We start from the raw sequence: 24,070 nt of genomic DNA on the forward strand, positions 1-24,070 counted from the left end.
TGGGTGGATGGCCCAATAAGATCGAACTAATTTTTGATTGGCAGCGACTTCAATGAATAACCAGATAAACTAATTATTATGAAAAGAGTATACTTATAATTCACATGTTCTAGGAATGTCTACATATTTTCAGACCTACTTAAAGTTGTATATATTCCTTTCCTCGTAAGAGAAAAACCTCTCACCTCCTAATGAAAAATACATATCAATGGTGTGGGCCCTGGGCCCGACATCCCATCTAGCAAACCTTTAGTTCTCATTGAAAACCTAAGCAGTACTATTAAATAAATAAACAAAGCGCACCCACAATTCTTGTTGCGTCACAGCCCCATCCCAGTGCACATGCTGCAGTGATCTGTTGAAAACCAAAGCAGATTTCCCCACAAAGACCCTTCATTGGTACCTCACTGTGACAGCATATCAACTCATTTGCTGACCTAACCCACTCCCCACACCTGCTGGGAGACCCTCCATATACTCCTCCACCGTGAATTAATACTCCTCCCAGTCAAGATACTAATTCAACTTGTTAGAGAGATCATGGGATCAGTAAGTGATGACCAGAAGGGTACGCAATTATATTTGTGTTTGCACAGACACCACCGCCTGTTGAGGCAGCAAAGCAAAAACAGATTTACAAACTACGCCCTCAGAGGGTTCTGTAGATACACTTGGGCTTCCCATCGGGTCTTGCTAATTAGACTATTCCTGGGACTTCTCTTACGGTGGACAATGCTCTGGTATTTTTGACCTTCAGGACAAATACCCTTTGGATTTATTCAATCACCACCCAAACACAAGGGGACAAGCACCTGTACTTGTACTTCCTCTAAGGGTCGGGGACTGTTTTCCTCTCACCTACCCTCCCTGTGCCAGGGTAAATTCCACCCCATCACTTCTAAAATTATCTTATTTAAGCCTTTACAGTCAGGGAATATACACTAAACAAACTCGATGATGTTTTACTAAACCGATCTGCTCACAATGCAACAACATGGTGAACACACAGGTCTATAAGAACAAAAATAGTCAAATCGTTTCTGCGTCTTAATCTGTTAAAACTATTAAGGACTTCAGATGTGCTTAGAGACTTTGTGTGGTCAAGAAGGGAAAAAGTTAAGCACCTTACGGAGGAGATCACTTCCCAGTTTCAGCAGCACAACTGCTGGAAAACTTCCAGTCTAGTATGTATGCAAAGAAATTCGGATTAAAGTGTTTTTTTCCCAAACCAAACTTTCAACAACTGCTTATTCTATAATACGTTCTAATCGATCCATTAAAAATGCTTCTTAGATATTTTCTTTACCAGACATCTATGTCTTGAAACATAACTCTTTTTCTGGTGCATGAAATTTAAGATACTTCGAAGTAGGAGATCACTGTCATGATGGTGACGTGGGAGTAGATTATATGCAGGGTTACTGTAAAAATAAGAGTCTTTTGCTTTTTCAGCATGAATATAAATGTGCCATCAAAGGTTCAGAGCCTGGCTCACATACTGCTCCTTATTGGAAAAAGCACATGCATTCTGAGGAAAAAAAGGCTCTCAACTTTTTCATTATCCCAGGCATCTCACTTGCCCATTAATAAATGGACAGAACTTCCAAGTGCACCTAAGCAGATAAGCAGTGTCAGACATTTCAGAACTAAGTTCTAAAAGGAGATAGAACAGACAGCGAGAATTTGTCCATATTACAACAGGTTATGTTTAAAGCACACACCCTCACAACATGATTTTCTAAATATGTTCACAGCCCTTTCAGCAATTTATTTATTTATTTGTCATTTTTAAAGCGCGGCGAATACCCGTAGGCGTCTCGGCGCTGGCTGAGGGCATAGGTCAACATCCAGGAGAACCAACGGAACCTTCCTAACTATTGATCAAACAACCAAGTCTTAAGTTGTTTACGAAATGTTAGCAGGGATGGACTGGTCCTGATGTGAGAAGGTAGGGAATTCCAGAGTTTTGGGGCGGCAACCAAAAAGCGCCTATCGCCCCAGGTGACTGTTCTAGTGCGTGGTACTACTAGATGATTGTGATGGGTGGAGCGGAGAGAACGAGTTGGTATGTAGCGGACAAGGTTATGTTTGAGAAAGTGGGGGCCTTGATTGTTGAGTGCCTTGTAGACAATACACAGCGATTTGAACTTAATTCGACTGCGTATCGGGAGCCAATGAAGTTTCCTGATGGTGTTGGAAACAGGTGCAAACTTGGGAAGTCCCGAAAGCAGCCGGGCTGCTGCGTTTTGAATTGACTGCATCTTGTTTGTCACTCGAGTTTGGGCATGTAGGAAGAGGGCGTTACAATAATCCAAGGCGGACAACACCAATGAACTGATCAGAGTTTTCCTGGCTGAATCCGGTAGGAAAGGTAGAATTTTCCTCATCATTTTAAGTTTCATGTGAGCCGTGGCAGCGATTTTGTTAGCATGCGCCATGAAATTAAGACCCACATCGAAGGTGACGCCCAGATTCCTAACTTTAAGAGCTGGACTGGGAGGCGTTCCAAACGATGTTGGCCACCAAACTGATGACCAGCCAGGAGAAAGGTGACCGAAAATGACCACTTCAGTCTTTTCTGAATTAAGCTTAAGACAGTTTGTGGCCATCCAGTCACCTATGGCTACCATCCCTCTTGTGAAACGTGTGGCCACCTCCTCACCATCCCCTTTAATGGCCAGTACCAATTGGGTGTCATCGGCACAGGAGGTTAGGCTCATCCCAAATGCTTTGATGACAATAGCAAGGTCCGACACATAGATATTAAACAGTGTCGGACTTAGGGATGAGCCTTGCGGAACCCCACAAGGCAGGGACACCTTAGAGGATTGGTATGGTCCTAGGGATACCGCCTGCGTTCTGTCAGCCAGAAACTACACAAGTAGGTCCAGCGCAGCAAAGGAGTCGAAGTGCTGGAGTGCAAAAAGTATGTATAATAAACAAATGAAAAGGTCCCTTGTGAGGTCTGTGGTCCATAACTATGCTCGATGACCGTTTAGTACAACATCACAAACATATTTCAATACCATTCTTTTAGGCCTAAATAAGGAATGGTTTCTTACCTGTAATCTTGCTGGGCATGATCGGAGGGGACACTGGAGGGCTATGAGCCCTTAAAGGCGTGGTGTGCTTTTTTAGAACTACAGAATTGTAGAATATATGTCTACATTGCCCCATTCCTTCTTTTTCATTTCTTTTAAAATAGGTTTATGAAGGATACATATAAGAAAACAATTACTCCGCTACTGGGAAATATTCTTATTTTATCAATGTTATTGAATTTTTTTTAAACATTAATTAAAGTAATTGGCTAATATAGCCTTCATTATAGGCTGCAAAACATTTTTTACCAAAATCATGTCCTAGGCTTGGCCTTCCTGGAGTAAGGCGAATGTCTACATTTAAGAAGATGTGTGTTACAGAAGTGCTATCTGATCCCTGCACATGGGCAGGACTATTCAGTGCTCATGATTTTCAACGGAGATCCCCTAGGTGAACAGTTTACTCTCTTTTATCAAATTAATGCTACATCACAATCAACTCACTCTTTCTCCCAGGCCAAGGCTCTGTTCAGCTTTTTGGTGTCGTTGTGGTAATTGTTCACAGGGAAGGTTATCACAAGTGCTGTTGCATTGTTGTAATTTTCCTCTACAGACAAGTCAAAGGTAAAAGAAATAAGAAAAATGAATAGCAACATTGATAAAATGTAAACTTTACACATATGTATTCAGCATAAGGGTATGAATGAGTGTAGCAGTGAATTTAAGTAACAAAGCTGTCAAAAGAAAAATATTGGAGACACAAACCACATTCGACGGAGCAGAGCTCAAACAGAGGAGAAAACAATGGCCATGCATGAAGCTGGAGTACTCTTTTCACCCTCAATGTAAATCGTACGTATTCAACTATAAACAAACCACTTTGAAAATAAATCTCAGTTCTGCTTTTTAGATTTGTCTAACAGACAACAATAGCTATTTAAAAACGTTGTGTTATGGATTCTTAAATATATTTGCAGTGGGCACAATGGAGTATTACTCTCTCGCCAGACACTATTGGCTGCTCAGTCTATCACTCCAATTCATACAAAGTGTTTCTTGCACTGTACGAAGGAGTATTTTACACCTAAAATATACACTCATTCATCGCACACTCAATTCTTTATGCACTGTACGTAGAAGTTCCTCCTTCCCATTTTTAGTGTATCAGACAATTTTTTAAAAACTTTTTTGTTAAGAATTGAGTGCAAGCCTGATCTTAAGATGGTCATCTAATTAGTGTTTTGTGTTCACATACAGGGACTACCTGCCCCCATAATGGCCAGCCCCTTTGAAAGGAAAATTGCGCAGCATAATGAGGCAAGCTCTCTGGAGAGGATTTTCAACATTTTGTCATTTGAATATACACTAATACTGTTTGGCCAAATGCTTCACCTCATAAGTACCAATTGAACACAAGACAACATCAATCAGCATCTAACCAGTGACCAGTTAACCTTTGCAAGGGGTCTGCACTGTGCTGTAACGGACGAGGCACTTTTTAATAGTAACTTTTGATCCTTTTTAACCAGAAACAATTTTTTTTTTTCCTGAAATCAGGAAATCATATGCGGCAATAGCAGCAAATCCAAAATTATCCAGGACACATTTCAGAATTGCAAATTCTAGTGCCCCAGCTCATATAACACATTGCATAGAGACAAGATGGTGTCTGTAGTAGCTGCTAAACGGGTACCATCATACAAACACACCTGAAATTCTGTTAGAAAAGATAGTGCTCCTTCTATCAAAGAAGCACAATATAGACTACACCAAACAATAAAATACCGTACAAAGCCGTTATCTAAAGACGAGGGCCTTGGCCTTCCAGCCTCATCTATTATTTGCAGTGAGCAGAATGATGCTTGTTGGAAAATTGGTGACTATACCTCAATCTTAAATGGAGTTCTCCATTTAGAGGAAAGCGTCTTGATGTCGCTCAATTTCGTCGTAAGGGGCACATTTACAAGCAATTGTACCTTTAAGCTCTAGGACAGCGATTGTGGAGATTTCACACTGTTCAAATGTATGTATTATTTCATCTTAGATCTTCCCCACAGTCATTCACTACTCCCTCCAGTTTTGAACTTCTATAACTTCAGTTTGCATGATTTTGTTTTCAGCTCCTATCTCCTGCCCTCCAACAAAAAAATGTTACGCTCTATATAATGGACGACTATATTTACGTTCAAATTGTAGTGACTGGCTACTTGGGTTTTATCTGTCTCAACTCAGGATGGCTGAGGGGAACAGTCACGACAAGCAAACAAAAACCCTCCTTTTCTTGAGCCCCCTTGCCCTTGGCTTCTTTAGGCGCATTTGCATTGGTACATAACTGCTCAGAAATTAGGCTTCCGTTTTTCCTGCTGTGCATTCTTACTGGGAAACTCACAAATTGTTTCAGCTCATTGCAGTAATATGTTCCCTAGTTGGTGTGGCTATCTCTGGCATTTCATTCACAATGTTGCTACATCATTGTACAGTGAGTGGCGGAGTCTTTCACATATCTGGCTCTTCAAAAGAGTCTCTAGAAAGCATATGTGTTATCCTCGTCTTTTCTCAGTGTATCAGTGCTACCCCTGTAAGACCTCTCGCACTTTCAGGTGACTTTCCCTCCTGGTAAAGACTCAAAGTAGCACCATTTTGTATGTGGACGCTGGCTTCGGGGCCTTTCACTTTCAAAATCAGAGTCTCCACAATAAATTTGGGTCTCAGAACCGCTCTTAGCCCCAGTTTGTCCGCACCTCTGAGCAGGAGCATTAAGAAGACCACATATCACTCCCACCATCATAGCATGCCTCAAATATGGGAGCAGTGCTGAAGCTCCGTGGCTACTTCTGGCAGACCGCATGGCCTTTTTCAGCCCAAGTAATTTTAGATCTACAATCCCAATGGGACATATTAAGGTCTCAAACACATTAACAAAATTTCATATGTCAAGAGCCAAGTGAGCTATTCATGGATCAGTCGTTTTTTAGTTCCATTCCAGATTCTCACCATTACAATGTATTCTGTTGTTTGGGCTGTTACATATCAGGTTCTTTCAGTGAAGCAGAAATTGCGCTTTTTGGCAAAACCTCCAGCAAACTCTCTCTTTCACGTTTACACCTCCAGGTATTCGTGCGCTCAATAAATGGTATTAACATAACATCGACACCAAGGACAGTGACATTAATTCCACAATACTAGTTGTCTTTTTTTTTATACTTTTGTACATCCCGTTCCAGTGGATTTCTGTTATTTGTGTGGGAAAAACACATTTCCCAGAAAGTAGAAGACAGCTGGGTGATTAACATTTCAAATTTGGAAGGTATTACTTATATGGCAAGACTCAGAAATAACAAAACTTCCATCAATAGCTCGGTTGGGGCACTAAGACTGGCTTTGTTTTAGTCTCTGATCTGTTCGGTACCATTATCCGTCGGGTCTGGGTGAATTCAAATATAGTTTATACAATATGAAAGTCAATTTAAAGTGCAGCAGACTACTTCATTGTTTGCCTATTCCACACAAACTGTCAGTTGGCATGAGCCTTCTCTCTCCATTTACTTTATCGACTTTCTTTTGTAATTACTACAATATGCGACCTACATACTGTTGTGTGCTTGCCACAGTCTCTGCACTGCTCTGAGCACATGCATAACAGTGTTTACATGGCTCTGCCTGTTTTTATCTTAACTGTAAAATGAATTCCAGCCATAGCGTTCGCTGAAGTAGCACAGTGGGAAAATTACACAGTACTCACCGTCGTATCCTCCCAACACTAGCCATGGGAAGATTGGTCCGCCAAAAGTACCCAAGCAGGGATCATGGAGGACGGTAGTGTCATTTAGTGAGGCTGGGGCTCTGGAAAAAAGCAAGAATGCATGGTCAGTGTGCGTCCTCATGAAGACAAGCAAACAAGCAGTTGCAATTTTAAACAGCTTACCGAACACAGTATAGGAAGTGAGAGTGATAGTCAGCGTAAGTGTAGAAGACATCGCCGATAGAATGGTTCAATACTTGATAGTTGTTCTGGTAGTAATTTAGTACACTGAGAATGGTACAGTTGTTGTTGTAGGGAGCCAAAGGTGCCAAGCAGATGTCCTTCAACATTACAGTCTCATTTTCATAGTATGCAGTTATGTCTTCTATTGCGTTTTGCAAGTCAAGCACCTGCAACAAGAAAAACAAGTCACAAATTAGTGGGATCAAGTGATTACAGCATAAAATACAAGAACAACTGTATCCAACGAATATTTTAAAAGAAGAAACACATAAAAGATTGACAGAGGCCTTTAGGTTAGCTCAAGATAAAAGCAACACACTTGTAGGTTGAGAATTAAGCACTTCTGACCAGCAAAAGTGAAGTAAGCTAACACTAAGGTGTCAAACAATGTAACCATAAAACATCAATAAAAAGGACAATTCTTAAAGAGAAACTACAAATCATGTTTGCACAGGCTCTATGCCATCATGTCCCATAATGTCCTTACCAGCAACTCCCTGAATCATGACAACACCGCATTGGAATCAACTACAAACACAATAGAGACAGGTCTTGTCTGCTACACAAGTTGTGTTAGAGCACACAACCATGGTTATGGCACATCAACAAAGATGTATCAATCCAAACAAAACAATACTAGGTAAGATGAGTTTTTGCTGCTTGAGCAGTACAATTATAGCCTCTTGAACTAAGTTTATTAGTTTTGATTTTTATAAATGTATGCACTCATACTTCAGATCGCGCTCTAGAGGATAAATATTTTAAAAGCTTTGGAAACGGGAATAGATTACATCACTACACAATTTCCAAATGCCTGGTTATTGCTGATGATTGAATATTAAAATTATTCCCATCTTTGTTGATGGGTCTAGAGAGGGCTTTTTACAAACTTATATCATTCCTTTTGCTAGGTTTCCTCTAGCTATCAACTTAAAATAGTTTACAGTGACTTGCAAGTTAATGGCCAACTTTTGTATGATCTCTTTAAATTATCGTATTCTAACAGATATACCAGGCTGGTCAGACCTTCCAAAAGCACCATCAATCCTGGCCAATTAATTATATTTAAGTCCCAGTTTTAATAATGTAGGTTTTAAACATTTTAAAATACTAAATGCAAAATGAAAGTGATCATTGGTCACTGCAGGTATCTTTAGATTAGTGGCGGAATCTCCCAATAACAACTCAGTATATCTCCAGCTGGCCACTAGAGTAGACACAAACCATCTAATTGCAGTATCCCATTTTCAAGCTAAGTTTCCTCTGGTGGACAGATAGGTCATGCAGACTCTGCACGGTCAAGGCAAATCTAAGAAAAGAACAGTATTAGATTTGCTTATTGAAATTAAGTAGTGTCTCTCAATCAGAGTAGTGGATTGTACAAGCCTGCAAAGGTATACAAAAATGTTCAGATATATTGAAATGCTTGCCCATTCCAGTGACAAATAATAGTACTTCCTCTTCCCTCAGCAAAGCGCATTTACCTTAGAGCTTTACATATAAAATGAGAAAAAACTTCAGCTACAGATTTCAGGAAAACTCTACATTTAACCAGACCGGCAGATCAGATGAAAAACTCTGTACTAGTGTGGTGGGCTTACACTTTGGTTACTACGGCCGGCAAATTTGTGATAACAATGTCATAACTCCGGTAAAAATAAGAAGTACCCCTAACTGAAATTTCTGACTGCATCTTTGCTTTAGATTTGTTATAATCCTGATATTTTGTAGTAGAGCTGTCCATAGTTTCCGGAAAAGTAAGTTTATTCATCTAGCTTTGCACTACTCCCAGCTAAGTCAAATACAGGTAAAAATAAATAGCACCTGTAATCCACACAAGTGTCACTACCTCAAAGATTTCCATACACCTCCACACAATTCCTGTCAGCTACATCGCGAACAGTGCATTTAAAAAAGTAATCCTTTTTTACAATCAAATACAGGCAGTGTCTTCCTTTCCATCACAGCTGTGAAATATACAAGAGGTAGAAGTAATGAGCATAGATGATTCTTTCCCACTTTCATTTTACAATGGTCTCTTTTCCTCCATATACGCTGTGATGCACAGATCGATGGGGAAGGATATTCCACTAGTGTGTGGCAGTTCATGTCAATACACTAATAGAGAATCAGGACTACCTCATAGGTCTGGAAGAAGATGGACTGAATCTACCAACGTATGTGATTTTAAGGTAGTAAACACATGGTTTGCAGAAAAACTAAAGGCACTGCTGTCTCATTTCTCTTGTGCCATGACAAAAGTGCTGACCGTTTGACAGGGAAGTGACCATTTTGATATTTTTGGCAAGGTGCAGAGTGACATTTTAGTCTTTGCTTTTTTTAAATCTTTGCCATTAACTCTTTTTACTTTAATTCTGCCATTATTTTTCTTGCTTCTCTAAATCAGTTTGATTTCACATCTTTACCCTCATATACGTTTTTCTTTTTTATTCAATATCTTAATTGTGTACGTTCCACACATTTAAAAAGGAAAGCGAAAGGTATAATTTAAAATAATTTTGCACAAAACGTTAACACTGCTATTTTTAGTTTAGTAAATACAATCTAAAAAACCTATCTAATTTTGCTGTGAAAATGTATATTAATGGAAGTCAAGGACTTTGTGAATGCCATCCTAGACTATTCCAATACTCTATCTAGACCACTTCAAAAAGTACATTGATGCTTACGGATACAAACACGTGCAATAAATGTTACTTTAATTTACTTCTTACCTGAAACAGAATGTCAAGGTTCAAAGGGGGCCCAAATGGAATAATTTCCCCCGATGGGTAGGATGAAAAATTGTCTACTTTGGCATTTGGTGAAGTGATGATAAGCTGCTCTGTCCTGAAGAAGGGCCCAAAGTGTGCATCAAAGTACTCCTTCTCCTTGCGAGCCTGACTACTGGGGGCAGACCAAAGCTCCACAGGGTCTGTGGTCAACTGCATATATCTCAGTCCTGAACAGCAGACTCCAATGAAGAGGATAGACAGCAGCACAATAATCAGGGGATTTCTAACACAGGTAGATCCCCAACATGTGAACAAACGCCTGAGCCAGCTCTCAAACTTTTCGCCTAGTCGGTCGCAACACGTTGATTCCTTAGCTGTGCAAAATGCAAAGAAAGAGGTTAACCAGCAGCCTACACATTCAAGAGCAGGGTTAAAAGACTTCAAAAGTGAACCTACCTATTTCTGGATGTGAATTGAGGGAAAAAGCTAAATTACTGTCAATCGGGGTGTACTCCGAAGTGATACTTCTTTTCCTGAAAGAGAAAACAGTATTGTTAATATGGAATTTCTGAGATAATATACTCATGCTACCAACTTTAGGAAAAATGTTATCTATAAGATTGACATAATTTAGCTTTTTATGGCATTCATGTGAAATAAAGGTTGTGAAGACTTCTTGCTCGCAGAACAAGCTGATAAGTCAAAACAAACTGCAAGACCTGAGGAGAGCGGCGCTCCCATCCCAGTATGGAAGCAACCCTCAGAAAAAAGCCTGAAAACCCACCATTTCCAACTTGCAGGACTCCTGGCTTCTCTCTAGAAACATTTCTCAGAAACCTCTCATGAGTACCTAGAAGGAATTAAGTTGTGTAGAGTATGCTACGTGAAATATATACAGTTATAAACAGGTCTGGCTCTCATTCCACTCAGGTGAATAACAGTAGAACCTAAGGCATTAAAGGAGACAACATGCCTATTCACACGTGTATTCTAGAGGACTTTTCAAAGGACAAATCAAGAAAACAATGAGGCATTCCCAAAAATATACTTGTTTCCCAACAGTATTTCTCCTTGTAAAAATTTACAATTTGCTCAGGTGGAAAATAAGCACTTTTCACAGAAATGTGTACCATATGTTTGCACATGGACAAAATGTCCACAAAATGGAAAGTGATGGAATGAAACACTTGAATTACACCACCTCCCAAACTTCAACTGTTTATGGTCATAAACCGTTTTAGTGCTTAAGGGGCGCAGTGAACGATAGTTAGCATCGATGACACAAAATTCATCAGACTAAAACCTTACGTTTGCATGAAAAATACTGTTGAACTACTGTTAATTAACAGTGCCTTCTATTAAGATGGAAGACTGAACTGTTTATAGGAAAAGGCTAAGGAGATGATTGTATCTGACCATCAGTGGCAATTTGACTGATTTCAAAATGACGACGATTTTCACTACCATACAGCAATTTGCCAATGCACAAGTTGCACACTGAATTATGAACACTGAAGAATGGGCGACAGAGCATATTAACACATGGAATGTTTGCTCCACTTCTGTTTTTTTTCTGAAGCAAGTCCAATAAGGAACATGCTACTTACCAGTATGCATCTGTTCTTGGCATGTAGAGCTGCAGAGTTACACACTGTGCATAGATCGCCACCTAGTGTTGGGCCCGGATGTTTGCAGTTTGGTGTTGTCCTGAAAAGTTCTTTGGAAGTCACGAGATAGGCGACTCCTCTTTTGTACCACATTGTGCATGGGCATCGGCTCTATCCTCAGATTGTTTTTCGCCATTAGGGAAATGATGGAGCTTGGCAAGAAAAGGAAGGATGTCCTTGTAAGCTGTATCTAATTAAGATAATCCTGGAACAGATAAGGGTAGCCGGGGAGGCGGGTGGGCGTGTGTAACTCTGCAGCTCTACATGCCAAGAACAGATGCATACTGGTAAGTAGCATTTTCCGTTCGAGGCACATGAGCTGCAGATTACACACTGTGCATAGATTGTATAGCAGTACCCACTCTTAGCGGCGACCACCCCTATCTGTTGCAGTAGTTTGAAATAATGGTTTGAGAACAGCCTGGCCCACATAAGCTTGTGGTTTGGTTTGCACATCTACACAATAGTGTTTTGTGAATGTGTGCAGTGTAGACCATGTAGCTGCTCTACAGAGGTCATCTAGGGGAATGTTCCCTAAAAATGCAATTGAAGCCCCTATTTTTCTTGTAGAATGGGCTTTAGGAGGAACAGATAACGTACGTTTAGCTTTGTGGTAACAAATCTGTATGCATTTGACAATCCATCTAGCTATCCCAGATTTTGAAATGGGATTACCCTTATGTGGTGGTGAGAAAGACACAAAAAGTTGTTTTGTCTTACGAAAGGGTTGTGTTCTCTCGATGTAGTATAGCAATGCTCTTTTGACGTCTAGGGTATGAAGAGCTCTTTCTGCTACTGTCTGTGGCTGCGAGAAGAAAACAGGCAGTTCCACAGATTGATTGAGGTGAAAACGAGAAATGACTTTGGGCAGGAATTTTGGATTAGTACGTAGAACAACCTTATTAAGATGCATTTGCAAAAAAGGTTTTTGAATTGTTAGTGCTTGTAGTTAACTAACTCTTCGCAGAGAAGTAATAGCTACTAGGAACGCAACCTTCCATGTTAAAAATTGTAGTTCACATTTATGTAATGGTTCGAAGGGAGGTCCCATTAGCCGTGTGAGAACAATGTTTAAATTCCACACAGGTGAAGGTGGCACGATGGGAGGTATTATTCTTTTAAGACCTTCCATAAAGGCTTCAATAGCAGGCACTCTGAACAGAGAGATGCTGTCTTGTTTTGCAGATATGCTGCTATTGCAGCAAGATGCAGTCTAATAGACGTGTAGGCTAAGTTAAATTTTTGGAGGTGCAGTAAGTATCTTATGATGTGTTGAAAAGACACGTCTAGGGGGTTAATATTATTGTTGTGACACTATATTACAAAGCGTTTCCACTTGGCTGCATAGCATGCTCTAGTGGTAGGGCATCTAGCTTCTTTTATGACATTCATGCAGTCTGGAGGAAGGTTCAGATATCCAAATTCTAAGACCTCAGGAGCCAAATCGCTAGGTTGAGCTGCGCTGGGTCCGGGTGCCTGATCTCTCAATGGTTCTGTGTTAAAAGGTGTGGAGCTGCATATCATTTTTGGTGCGGTACCACAGACAGTTGAGGCAGTGTTGTGTACCAAGGCTGTTTAGCCCACTTTGGAGCAACTAGGATGAGGGTTAGAGAATGCTGCTGTAGTTTGCGTACTACTAGTGGCATGAGTGGTAGAGGTGGAAAAGCGACGCAAATCTGTTTGACCAGTTCATCCATATCGCATTGCCTTTGGACAATGGGTGTGGATATCTGGCGGCGAAGCTTGGGCATTTGGCGTTTTCTTGAGTGGAAAAGAGATCTATCTGCGGTTGTCCCCACATCTGAAAGAATGGTTGAAGAACTTGCATATGAAGTTCCCACTCGTGGGTTTGTTGTGTCTGATGACTTAACAGATCTGCCATGGTGTTTTGTACTCCTGGAACATGTTGGGCTAGAAGGAATATGTTTTGAGGTATAGCCCAGCGCCATATGTCCTGAGCTAGTCGAGAAAGTTGCAGGGAGTGTGTTCCACCCGGTTTCTGAATGTAGTACATGGCTGTCATGTTGTTGGTGCAGACTAACACAGCCTTGTTTGACACTTGTTTATGGAAAGCTTTCTGTGCTAGGAATATAGCTAGTAACTCTAGGTGATTGATATGGAGTAACTTTTGTGATGGTGTCCACCTGCCTTGCATGGTGGGCTCCCCAGCTGGAGAGCGATGCGTCGGCTGTCAAGACTATTTGGGGAAGTGGCTCTAGGAACAGTCGCCCTTTGGAAAGGTTTTTGGTGTTCCACTACTGCAGAGAGCGATGAGTCCGACCGTCTACCAACACTAGGTCTGTTAATTGACCTTGAGCCTGGTTCCATTGATGTGATAGGCACTCTTGTAGAGGACGCATTTGAAGTCTTGCATGGGGAACTATGAAAATGCAAGAGGCCATCATCCCTATGAGTTGCATGAACACTCGTGCTGGAAGGGAGTGTTGTGGTTGAAACTTTGTGAGAAGAGTTTGCATGCTGGCTATCCTAACTGGAGTGGGATAAGCTAGCACTGTTGAGATGTTTATTGTAGCACCGAGGTACTGTGGTACTTTGGATGGTTGCAGATGAGACTTGGTGTGGTTTATTGTGAACCCCAAGTTGTGGAGCAGTTGGATTGTGGCGCGAGATTGTTCCACACACTGGTGGTATGAGCTGGCTTTTATGAGCCAGTCGTCGAGGTACGGAAAGACTTGTATGTGCTGTCTTCGTAAATGTGGCACCACTACTGCTAGGCACTCTTGGTGTTGTTGTGACTCAGAATGGGAGTACTTTGAATTGATAGTGCTGCCCGTCTATTACAATCTGAGATACTTCCTGTGAGCCTTGAGAATGAGAATGTGGAAGTATGCCTCCTTGAGATCTAGAGTAGCAAGGATGTCGTTTTGTAACAGGAGAGGAAGGACTTGTTGGAGTGTGACCATGTGAAAATGGTCTGAACGTATATATATGTTTAGCGGTCTGAGGTCTAGAATAGGCCTTAGAGAGCCGTCCTTTTTCGGAATAAGAAAATGTACGGAGTAAACCCCCTTGTTTTTTTGATGCAGAAGAACTAGTTCTATTGCACTTTTTTCTAGCAAAGATATTACTTCTTGCTTTAACAGTGACAGATATTCATGTGACATTGGACGCTGTTTGGGTCGTATGTTTGGGGGGTAGATGTTAGTTCTAGACAGTAACCTGACTGAATAATTTGTTGCACCCACCTGTCTGATGTGATGTTGATCCAGGCAGGAAGGAATTGCTGCAGTCTTCCCCCCACAGGAGTGGGATGTTGGGGGGAAGGGGTGGAGTGTCATTGGGTAGGGGTGGAGGCAGAGCGGGAGTTATTGGTTTTGCCTCTGCCTTTGTTATTGTTACCCCTGTAACCCCCTCTTCGGTAGCCCTTAATGTATGTGAATTTACTAGGGGTTCTGTAGGAAGTGGAGGGGCTTTTGGAGGAGTAGCCTCTTGTGTTGCCTCTATGATGAGCGACGAAAAGAACGTCTGGGAGCTTACAGCTGCAAGGCTCCCATAGATTTTGCTGTATCAGTGTCTTTTTTCATCTTTTCTAAAGACACATCAACATTAGGGCCAAATAAATGTGTCTTATCAAATGGCTGATTGAGGATGGAATTTTGTACTTAGGTTTAAAACCAGAAATTCGTAGCAAGGCATGTCTCCGCAAAAGGGTACTGGTATTGATTGCCCTTGAGGCAGTATCTGCCGCATCTAGGGCACAACGAATGGAAGTATTAGTAATATTTGTACCTTCCTGTATGAGTTCATTGGCCCTATTTTTATATTTGTCTGGTAGATGCTGCATTATGGACTCCAGCTCATCATTATGTGGCCCGCCATATGTTGCCAACAACGCTTGGGTATTGGCAATGCGCCAAATATTAGCTGCCTTTGACGCTGTTAGTTTACCAGAGGCGTCAAGGAGCTTAGATTCTTTATGATTTGATTTTTGAATTTATAGAGCGCAACAAATGCCAGGAGGTGTCTTGGCGCTAAGGACTAGGACAAGAGTGAAATAGGCATGTGAATAACGTTTAGAGGTCAGATAGAAATAGCCAGGTTTTTACTGCTTTCCTAAATGTTTTCAAATCAGCGCTATTTTTTACTGCTAGTGGTAGAAGATTCCAGGATTTGGTGGCTCTCATCAGGAAACTCCTGCCTCCCCATCGTATTTACTTGAATCTCGGGACATGCAACAATTTTTGTTGGGCAGATCTGAGGTTCCTGGATGGTGCGTAGTATGTTAGACGCGCTGTCAAGTACGAGGGGCCTTTCCCCTGTAGTGCTTTGAAGGTGATGCATAGAGCTTTGAAAACTCTTCTTTTATTGACTGGCAGCCAGTGCAATACCTCCAGCTGCTGAGAGACAGACTCTTATTTAGGTATATCCAGAATCAATCTGGCTGCTGCATTCTACAGTCGTAACTTTTTCAAGAATTGACTCTGGATCCCAAAATAAAAGGCATTGCCATGGTCCGGCCTGGAAATGGCCAGCGCAATTACCACTGTTTTTAGCGCCTCATAGGGAATAAAGGCACGAATCTTCTTGATCATTCTAAAAATAAACCAGAACCTGGTGGTGAGGCCTCACCTGATGTTTGAGATTTAGCACGTTTACGTGCATTAGACACTTCTAAAGAATCTAGTGGTGCTGGACCTTTGATGTAAACAGGGTCTGTAGGGGCAGCTTTATATTTTTTCTCAATGCGAGGGTTGAGGACACGAGCACTAACAGGATCATTAAAGACCTCTGTTGCATGCTTAATGACGACTTTAAGCATTGGCAAAATGGCAGTAGACCTTTGTGTGTTATCAAAAGTGTCTAAAAGAAAATCTTCCTCCACAGCATCAGTGTGCAAGTCAACCCCATGAGACTGGGCAGCTCTTTGACATAGTAGATTAAACCCTATAGTGTCCGAAGGTGGAGAAGGCCTGGAAGGGTATACATCATCTTGTATGACGTAAGGCACATGAGGGGTGTTATAATCATCCCAAGGATTAGGTGACTGAGGGGGACTATTGGTCCCTGCTGGGTCATGTGCACCTTCACTTATGTCATCAGAGTTTGTATGTACATCGTAATCTGGATTAGTGGATGGTGTAGGCGAATGATGCGGTGGAGGAGGTGAAGGAGGAGCAGTATGGGGAGGTGGTGGAGAAGGGACCCTTAATGGAGAGGTTGCAATGTCTCTTCTTTGGAGGAGGAGGAGGTGCTGGCGCTTCTAGTGGTCTCTTTTTGGAACTAAGAGCTACTTGGCCAGTCTTGGGGTCTTTAACAAGAGTTTTTGGTGAGGATCTGGTGTAAAAAGTTCTTCTGTATCGGCAGATCCTTTGGCTTCGAAGTTTTTGATTCCGGAGGTTTTTTCAGCACAGAGTCTGTAGATGGTCTAGAAGTGTGGCCTTTTGAAATGTCCTTTACCAGAACATGTTTTTTCGTTTCCAGGTATTTTTTTGGCTCCAAAGCGTGTGAGTCAGGGGCTTTGGGTAATTTTTTACTCGGCTCAGAGTGAGGTTTCAGCATGGAGGAGCCACTGCCAGTTTTCGGCGTCGAGTGCTTAGGTGTCGGAGCAGCGGTCGGCGTGGTTGAGGAAGATGGCTTCTTCTTTGGTGTTGGTATCGGACCGGCACCGGGAATAGGCTGGCTCGAGCCCGAGCCGCCTGAAGGTTTAGTATGCTTTTTTGCCGGGCCCGAAGGTGGGGCGTGGGAAGCAGTCTCTCGGTGTGCACCCGGGCCCAAAGGTGAGGGTGTGCCCGAAGCCTTTTTTGAGGGTGTCGAGGAAGGGTTTGGGCCGACGGTTGAGCTGGAGTGATGTCCTTGACGTCTGAATCTTCGGCATCAGAAGAGCTGGAGCTTTCTTCAGCGTGCTGGTGTTCTGGTACGTTGACACCCTCTCCAAAGATGTCGTCTAGTATCGAAGCAGACAAGCGAGCCATTGTTTTTCGAGCTCGTCGGTCCCGAATAGTCTTCTTGGAGCGGAAAGAGGCACAAGCGGAACATTCTTTGGCCTCGTACTCCGGTGAGAGGCAAAGGTTGCACACCTCATGTAGATCTGTGTGGGGAAACTTCGAACCACATTGAGGACACTTCTTGAATGGCGTCCTTTCCATGAGCCAGAAGAAGAGGCCTGTGTAGGCCCGTAGGCTTTTGTCGACGACCGGAATAGAAGACGTTACAGTTGTTGAAGAATCGCGTTGATGTGGATCGCGATCGAGACAATCCCGTCGAACCGGGTGAGGATTGCGCGTCAAAGGAAATTCAGTTTCAAACCGGAGCGCAGGAAACACATCCGAGCCCGATGGCGGAAAAAAACTATCTCTGGATGGAGCCGATGCCCATGCGCAATGTGGTCCAAAGGAGGAGTCCCCTATCTCGTGGCTTCCAAAGAACTTTTCAGGACAACAACAAACTGCAAACATCCGGGCCCAACACTAGGTGGCGATCTATGCACAGTGTGTAATCTGCAGCTCATATGCCTCAAAAACTTATTTTGGATCTGGGCCCATAAAGTTTATAAAGTCTCTTTCAGCAGTCGAACTGAGCTTAGTGTAGATTTGTCGCAGAAGGCCCGGAATTACCAATCTCCAGTGGCTGAGGAAGTTTATAGAGATGGTAAAAGAATAGGCACACAATGGCATGGCTCCAAAGAGCATTGTTGCGAGTACCTTGGAAGCATTGGTTTGCGTGTTATGCATGAGCTCTTGGACTAGAGACTTCCGCATAACTTAATTGACTTTCTACTATACACTTGCAGTGCCCGACAGTTCCTGGGCATGCTGAGGGATGAAGCTGGGGTAAGGTCTGGTGTGCAGTGGATTCAGGTAACAGTACAGTAGAGCAGCACAATTGTTTTACATCATGATGGAAAGTAGATTTGCTCAGTAGCATGTACCTCTGCAATAGGAAGGTTCTTTGAAACTAATACTTCTTCAAACTGCACGAAAGTATCAAGACGAAACGCATTTCCAGTGGAGATCTAAGCCAGTAAAAATTCTCAGTGTTATGAGGTAAAAATGGCCTTATGGTACATATGAGCCACAGGACAGTGTGCGAGAAGTCAGGACTGGAACAGTATCTGAGTGAATCACTATCGGCCAATTAAAATGCTTAAAAGATTATGCACATCATGGGACTTCAATCATCCAAGTAACATTCGCTGACACTGAATAGAAGAGATAATAATCAGAATGAAGTATATGTTGTCATACGCAAAACAAGTGTCAGCTGACAGCACATTATAATGGATTAAAAATATTGAAATTCAAGTATGGAATGCTGTTGGATGAACTACTGCACAGAATTAGCATTTTAACTTCAAGATTTGACAACCATTTGTAAATAAACACTTTCGGATCCAACCATTAAATGGCAGCACAGCGAACATCATGCTAATCTAGCAGATTATGCTGTAAAATGTGTAGTTATTTTTATCTAATTCCAAAAGAGAACGGCCACATAATGAACACCACCAAGCATCTTGACAGGAACAATCCACTAATGCGGCCATGGAAAGGATTGGGAAGATGACGAAGGTAGGTCGAATAACAAAAGTGAACTGGGGGTAAGGAAAGCAAAAGCAACTGGCTGGTCTGTGGCAATCTCACAGGGTTATGGGGGTGGTCATCAATCACGGTCTCAAACTGAAAAGCCCAACAAAGGCTAGAATTAGAGAACAGGCCAGAAGCTAATGGAGAGGAGCGAAGGTTGAGCCCCGCCGATCAGAAATAAGCCTGGGAGAAGTAAAGGCTTCTTAAGTGTCTTGGGCCCAGGTCAACTCTTGAGGGTGGCAGATGAAACATAAATTAGCAGGATACAATGCAGGAGGAACTATAAAGCAGCCGACAGGCAGCAGAGGCAGGAGGAACTGAATGAGTGCAGGCTGGCAGGCCTGGTGGCCTGACAGTTTCCCTGATAAGTGGATGGAGATGTTCCTTCTACTGTGTCAATGACCACAAGATGAATAAGACGTGATGCACAAATCTGCTCCAATATTCTGTGTTAAAAGTGAGCCGATTCACATTTCTTCGTTACGCTTTTTCTTTTTGGAAAGGAAGCAGGAATACTGGTCCCTCTCCAAAAATGATGTATGTAATCACTATGTAGGTATCCTTAGTACATTTTACAATGTTGGAAATGAAGTAGAAACTAATTACGTGCTCAATAAGTGTGAGGAAGGTACTAAATTGGGGAGTGCATGGGAGAATAAAGTTGGAGTATGATAACTGGGACTACTAGCTAGCACAAACATTTCCTGTGTACTTCAAGAAAGTCTACAAAACCAAGGTAGTAGACAACATAACTTTTTGTTCAAGACTTGCCAGTGCTGGTGAGACGCAATGATGATCAACTAGAATTCAGAGGTCATTATTCAATGACAGTGTAGCCCAGGGACCTAATGGTTTCCCATCAGAATTCTTTAAGTAATTATCTGGGAAACTAGGAAGTCAAATATTATCAATGCTAAAATTGATGGGACCCAGCCGCAAAATCTGAGAAGTACCATATTGTCATATTTATAAATGGGAAATGCCCAAAACTAACTTTGCAGCATACAGGTCAATATTGCTTTTGAATATAGAAATCAAATCCTGGCTAAAGCACTTATTAACCCTCTTCAGGGTGATAGTATAGTTAATACACCTGGACCAATCCAACTTGATGCTAGAATGGCTATTTGAATTCATAATACCATCCCCAAAACTGTAGTGGGTCTCTCTTTAGATGTGGCAACACATCTTATTTCATTTAAAGGACATATATGTCTGCAGTTCTGGAGTAGTTAGGCTTCAGTCCACATTTTGCCCTGGTTTTGACTGCTCTATATGGCTCCAATAGCCAGAGTGAATGTTACAGGGGGCTCTCTTGGAATCTTTATCTCGGAAAGGGGTGTTCCCTCTTCTGAGGCCTACTGCTGTTGTGCCAACTGAATCTATGGCTCAGTTCTACAAAATGTGTTTTCATATCCACGGATGACACCAGCGAACGTAGTTCAATGCATCAACGCTTGAATGTGAAAGACAGGTTTTTGTTGACCTGCAGAAACCCATCCATTGCAGCTGAAGTGGGGTCAATGCTATTGCTTTACTAACAGCCCCTAAACAGGGATCCAGTGACACCGTAGTCACTGGAAACAAACATTTTGTTCTTCTCAATACCACACACACACAAACAGCACTAAGTAAAGTACACTTTAACTAAAAAGTGTTTATTTCAAAAGGTGCAACCTGTTGCTTAGCACATCGAAAACAACCACACAGAATAGAATTAAAACAGCATAATGCATGTTGCGAACAAGGAGAATTAAATTAACATTTATTACCATGGTTACAAATGTCATCTAAAAAACCTAACACCCTAAAACCTACTTCTATGCACAAAGCTAGGAGCACATGGAGTAGTCTAACTTGCATCTAGAGTTCCTTAGGGAGAAACATCCTACTGTTTTCCGTGTTTACAGCCAAGCGCTGTAATTATCAGTAGTCAGGGAGGCCGTAATCCCTGCAAAAGGCAAGCTTGCACCACATCACCATCAGCTACAGCCAGACTCAGGCTCAATATCAGCTTTCAGTGGAAAGTGCGATACAGCAGCATCTCTGGCAGTCAAAATCTTCTCTGGCAGTATCTTGGGCAATAATCTGAGGTGAAGGACCTCTCCTAACAAGCGGTCAAGTTGTAGTCCTTTTACACTATATGTTATTTAAGATGGAATTTCCAATATCACCGTAGGAATTTCTGGTATACCCAAAGCCCACCAATTAGCTAGTCTAAGACGCATTCTTTTAAACAAATAAGGTAAAAATATGACTATTCAGAGTAAACTACTTTGGGGTGTTTTTCTTATTTGACCTTGAAATTGAGATAACTAGGCATTTGTTCCAGTCTGATGTTGCATCACATATCATATAGAGGTCTATGTCTGAGCGACTTATGATTTCCACAGGTTCTTGGGAAAATAAGGACAGACAACATCTAAGTTAAAGGTAGACATGTTGATAATCCCGCAAAAATACTGAAAACTGAGCCTCAGGCTACGTAAAATGGAGTCAAGCATTATAGTCTTTACATTGTTGTCTTCACGTTCGAGTTTCTGACCTGCTGGATATTTATCTAGCCCTATTTAGGGCTGGATACACAATGACCCGCCAGATCAACACAGTCTCCTCGACCTGCTTCAACAGCCTCTGCATGCTGCGGAAGACATTCAGATGGATCCCTTCCAAATCCAGAAAAACAGTCATGCATGCACGCTCTCAACAGCAGCAGACTGGACTATGGCAACTAATCCTTGACATCCCGCGTCCAGCCACATCATCCAACACTTCCGCTATCTCCACTGGCTCTCAGTCAAAAGAAGAATAACCTTCAAGCACCTCACCCACTCATACAAGGCCCTTCACAACACCCAACCAATACACCTGAACAACCGCCTCTCCTTCTACGCACCCAAATGCCACTTCTGATCAGCGGACCCCGCTCTGGCCTCCACCCCACGCATCCACAGGAGCAAAACAGGTGGAAGGTACTTCTCCTACCTCGCAGCCAAGGCCTGGGACAACCCACCCTCCACCTCCACCAAGCACCCACACTGCCCCAGTTTAGGAAGAACCTCAAGACCGGACTCTTCAGATGACCCCAGCACTCAATGGAGCCGCCCTCCTACCCCCCAACACCTTGAGATCCTCACGGATGAGTAGTTGCGCTTTATCATCCCCGATTGATTGATTGATACCTCGGTTTGGAGTTTTCATGGAAGGAAAGACTATCCGTATATGCTGATAATATCCTGCTATTTATAGTGGAACCAACATTTTCTTCAGACAAGGTCTTCAATATATTTTGAAAATTAGGTCACATTATCGATTTTCTATAAACTGGGACAGCCTATTGCCTTTCCCTCTTCCCATTTAGCTTCCAGGGCCTGGATCTTGACATCCAGTTATAATTAATAAAAATCTCGGTCAAATATTGAATAAGTTTAGAAATTATGTACAACACTGGCCTGCAGTCTAATCTGCATAGACACTTTCATGTTAAGGCCAAATCCCAGATTATAATAGCTTTTGCAGCGGTTATCTCGATCTATATGGAGTAAACATTTGGTATGCATGATTGGACCTACCGGTTTATGGAAATGAAGGCAATGCAATTTGACGAAGCGATGGTTTCCTGAATCAAGCCCTTTTAAGCCAATCCCATAGTCCGAATTAAAACAGGGAAGAACATCTCTGATCAAATACAAATTATAACCACTGTTCTCACTAGCAATGTAACTCAGGATGTCCAGATTAAAAGCGAAGAGAGACAAATCCTCATCTTTTGCTTAACAGATTTATGAACTCGAGCTCTCACTGCAATAGATACGGAGGGTCCTAAGGTTGCCCTACACAAAATAAAATATTTAGGGTTCAATATTTATAGAAGGCAGCCCAACATAATCTTAGGGTATTTGGATAGAGCATTAGAAGCTAGAAGATCATTGCTGGCTTTTGGAAGAAGCTCAGTCTCTCGTCCCAAAGTATGACAGCCATTGCTAAAATTATCCTTTTAACCAGTCTGTTATATTGCTTTTCCACTATGCTTACATACCATTTCTTTCAATAAAGTTATCAGGATAGAGAAATGGTAGACACAGATTGGCAATTCCCAACCTCAGTCTCCCCACAGATCAGGATGCCTCACTGCCCCCGATATTGTGACCTATTAGCTTCCTGCCCAACTGGGTTGTACTCCGGCTAACACTAATCCAAACTCCCAGTCAGTATATGTAGCTCACTTTGAATATATGAATCATACTTGAGCTTTTCTTAGAGGATATGTGCTTCCTATTGAGACAACTTGTCTTTTGGTAATAGTCAGACACTGTTAGCACAGATCTCTTCAAAGAATTAGACAACACACTGCACATGCCCCGAGATTGCATCTGAATCGTTCACGCCTTTTACCAAATCAAGGCCCATACTTTTTTGACTATCTGGAAGTCAGCCGCTATTAAGCATATATACCCTTTACAGAGCAAGAAGGTGACAAGCCACCTGGCCAATTTTTAACATATACCATGAAAAGAGCAGTTGCATCTCTATAGGGCCTTTCTCTTGAGGAACCTGAAATATATCATACTATGCAAATACTGACATAGGGATGAGGTTGCCATATGGTTTCCAACAAATATAAATCTATGAGATCCATTCTGAATAAGGTCCTAAGCATCTCAAAAAGCTGCTGGCTGACAGAACTGGCGGGCAGATCTCACAGGCACTGAATGGGGTGGGAAAAGCACCAGGAATGCAAGGTTAATGTTTTTTGTCAACTTTATACATCATACTTACCTCACCCTGTATAAATTGCATACCATTGTAACTGACACCTACTCTAGATGCCATAACCTGAAACAACATTCTATCATATGGTTTGGACATGCCCAACTATCCCAACTTTTTGAGGGCAATGTAACTGACCTGATTTCGAGTTGGACAATGAAATTACATTTGATGGACCCAGAGCCTTGTCTCTGAGGCTTACTACCTAGGCCCAAGGCTGATGGGAAGAGCTGCACATTCATTGATTTGGTTCTACTGGTGGATACGAATGCCACAGCAACTTTTGAGACGTGGCACAATGCACCGGAATTGCCCACATTTTATCTCA

The 24,070-nt window shown here is 42.0% G+C and overlaps 1 protein-coding gene across 1 annotated transcript in view; it reads right to left on the bottom strand.

Moving 5' to 3' along the window:
- The window catches only part of NPC1 (NPC intracellular cholesterol transporter 1), a 267,845-nt gene that overhangs the window by 91,934 nt on the left and 151,841 nt on the right, over positions 1-24,070 (bottom strand). The window contains exons 7-11 of the mRNA XM_086965644.1: positions 10,218-10,294; positions 9,762-10,135; positions 6,967-7,193; positions 6,784-6,884; positions 3,546-3,648 (exon numbers count right to left, since the gene is read on the bottom strand). Coding sequence (XP_086821770.1) covers positions 3,546-3,648; positions 6,784-6,884; positions 6,967-7,193; positions 9,762-10,135; positions 10,218-10,294 — 882 coding nt within the window. The remainder of the gene's footprint in view (positions 1-3,545; positions 3,649-6,783; positions 6,885-6,966; positions 7,194-9,761; positions 10,136-10,217; positions 10,295-24,070) is intronic.

The sequence above is a fragment of the Lissotriton vulgaris genome, chromosome 4_1, assembly GCF_964263255.1.
Source record: "Lissotriton vulgaris chromosome 4_1, aLisVul1.2, whole genome shotgun sequence".
Taxonomy (NCBI): Eukaryota; Metazoa; Chordata; class Amphibia; order Caudata; family Salamandridae; genus Lissotriton; species Lissotriton vulgaris.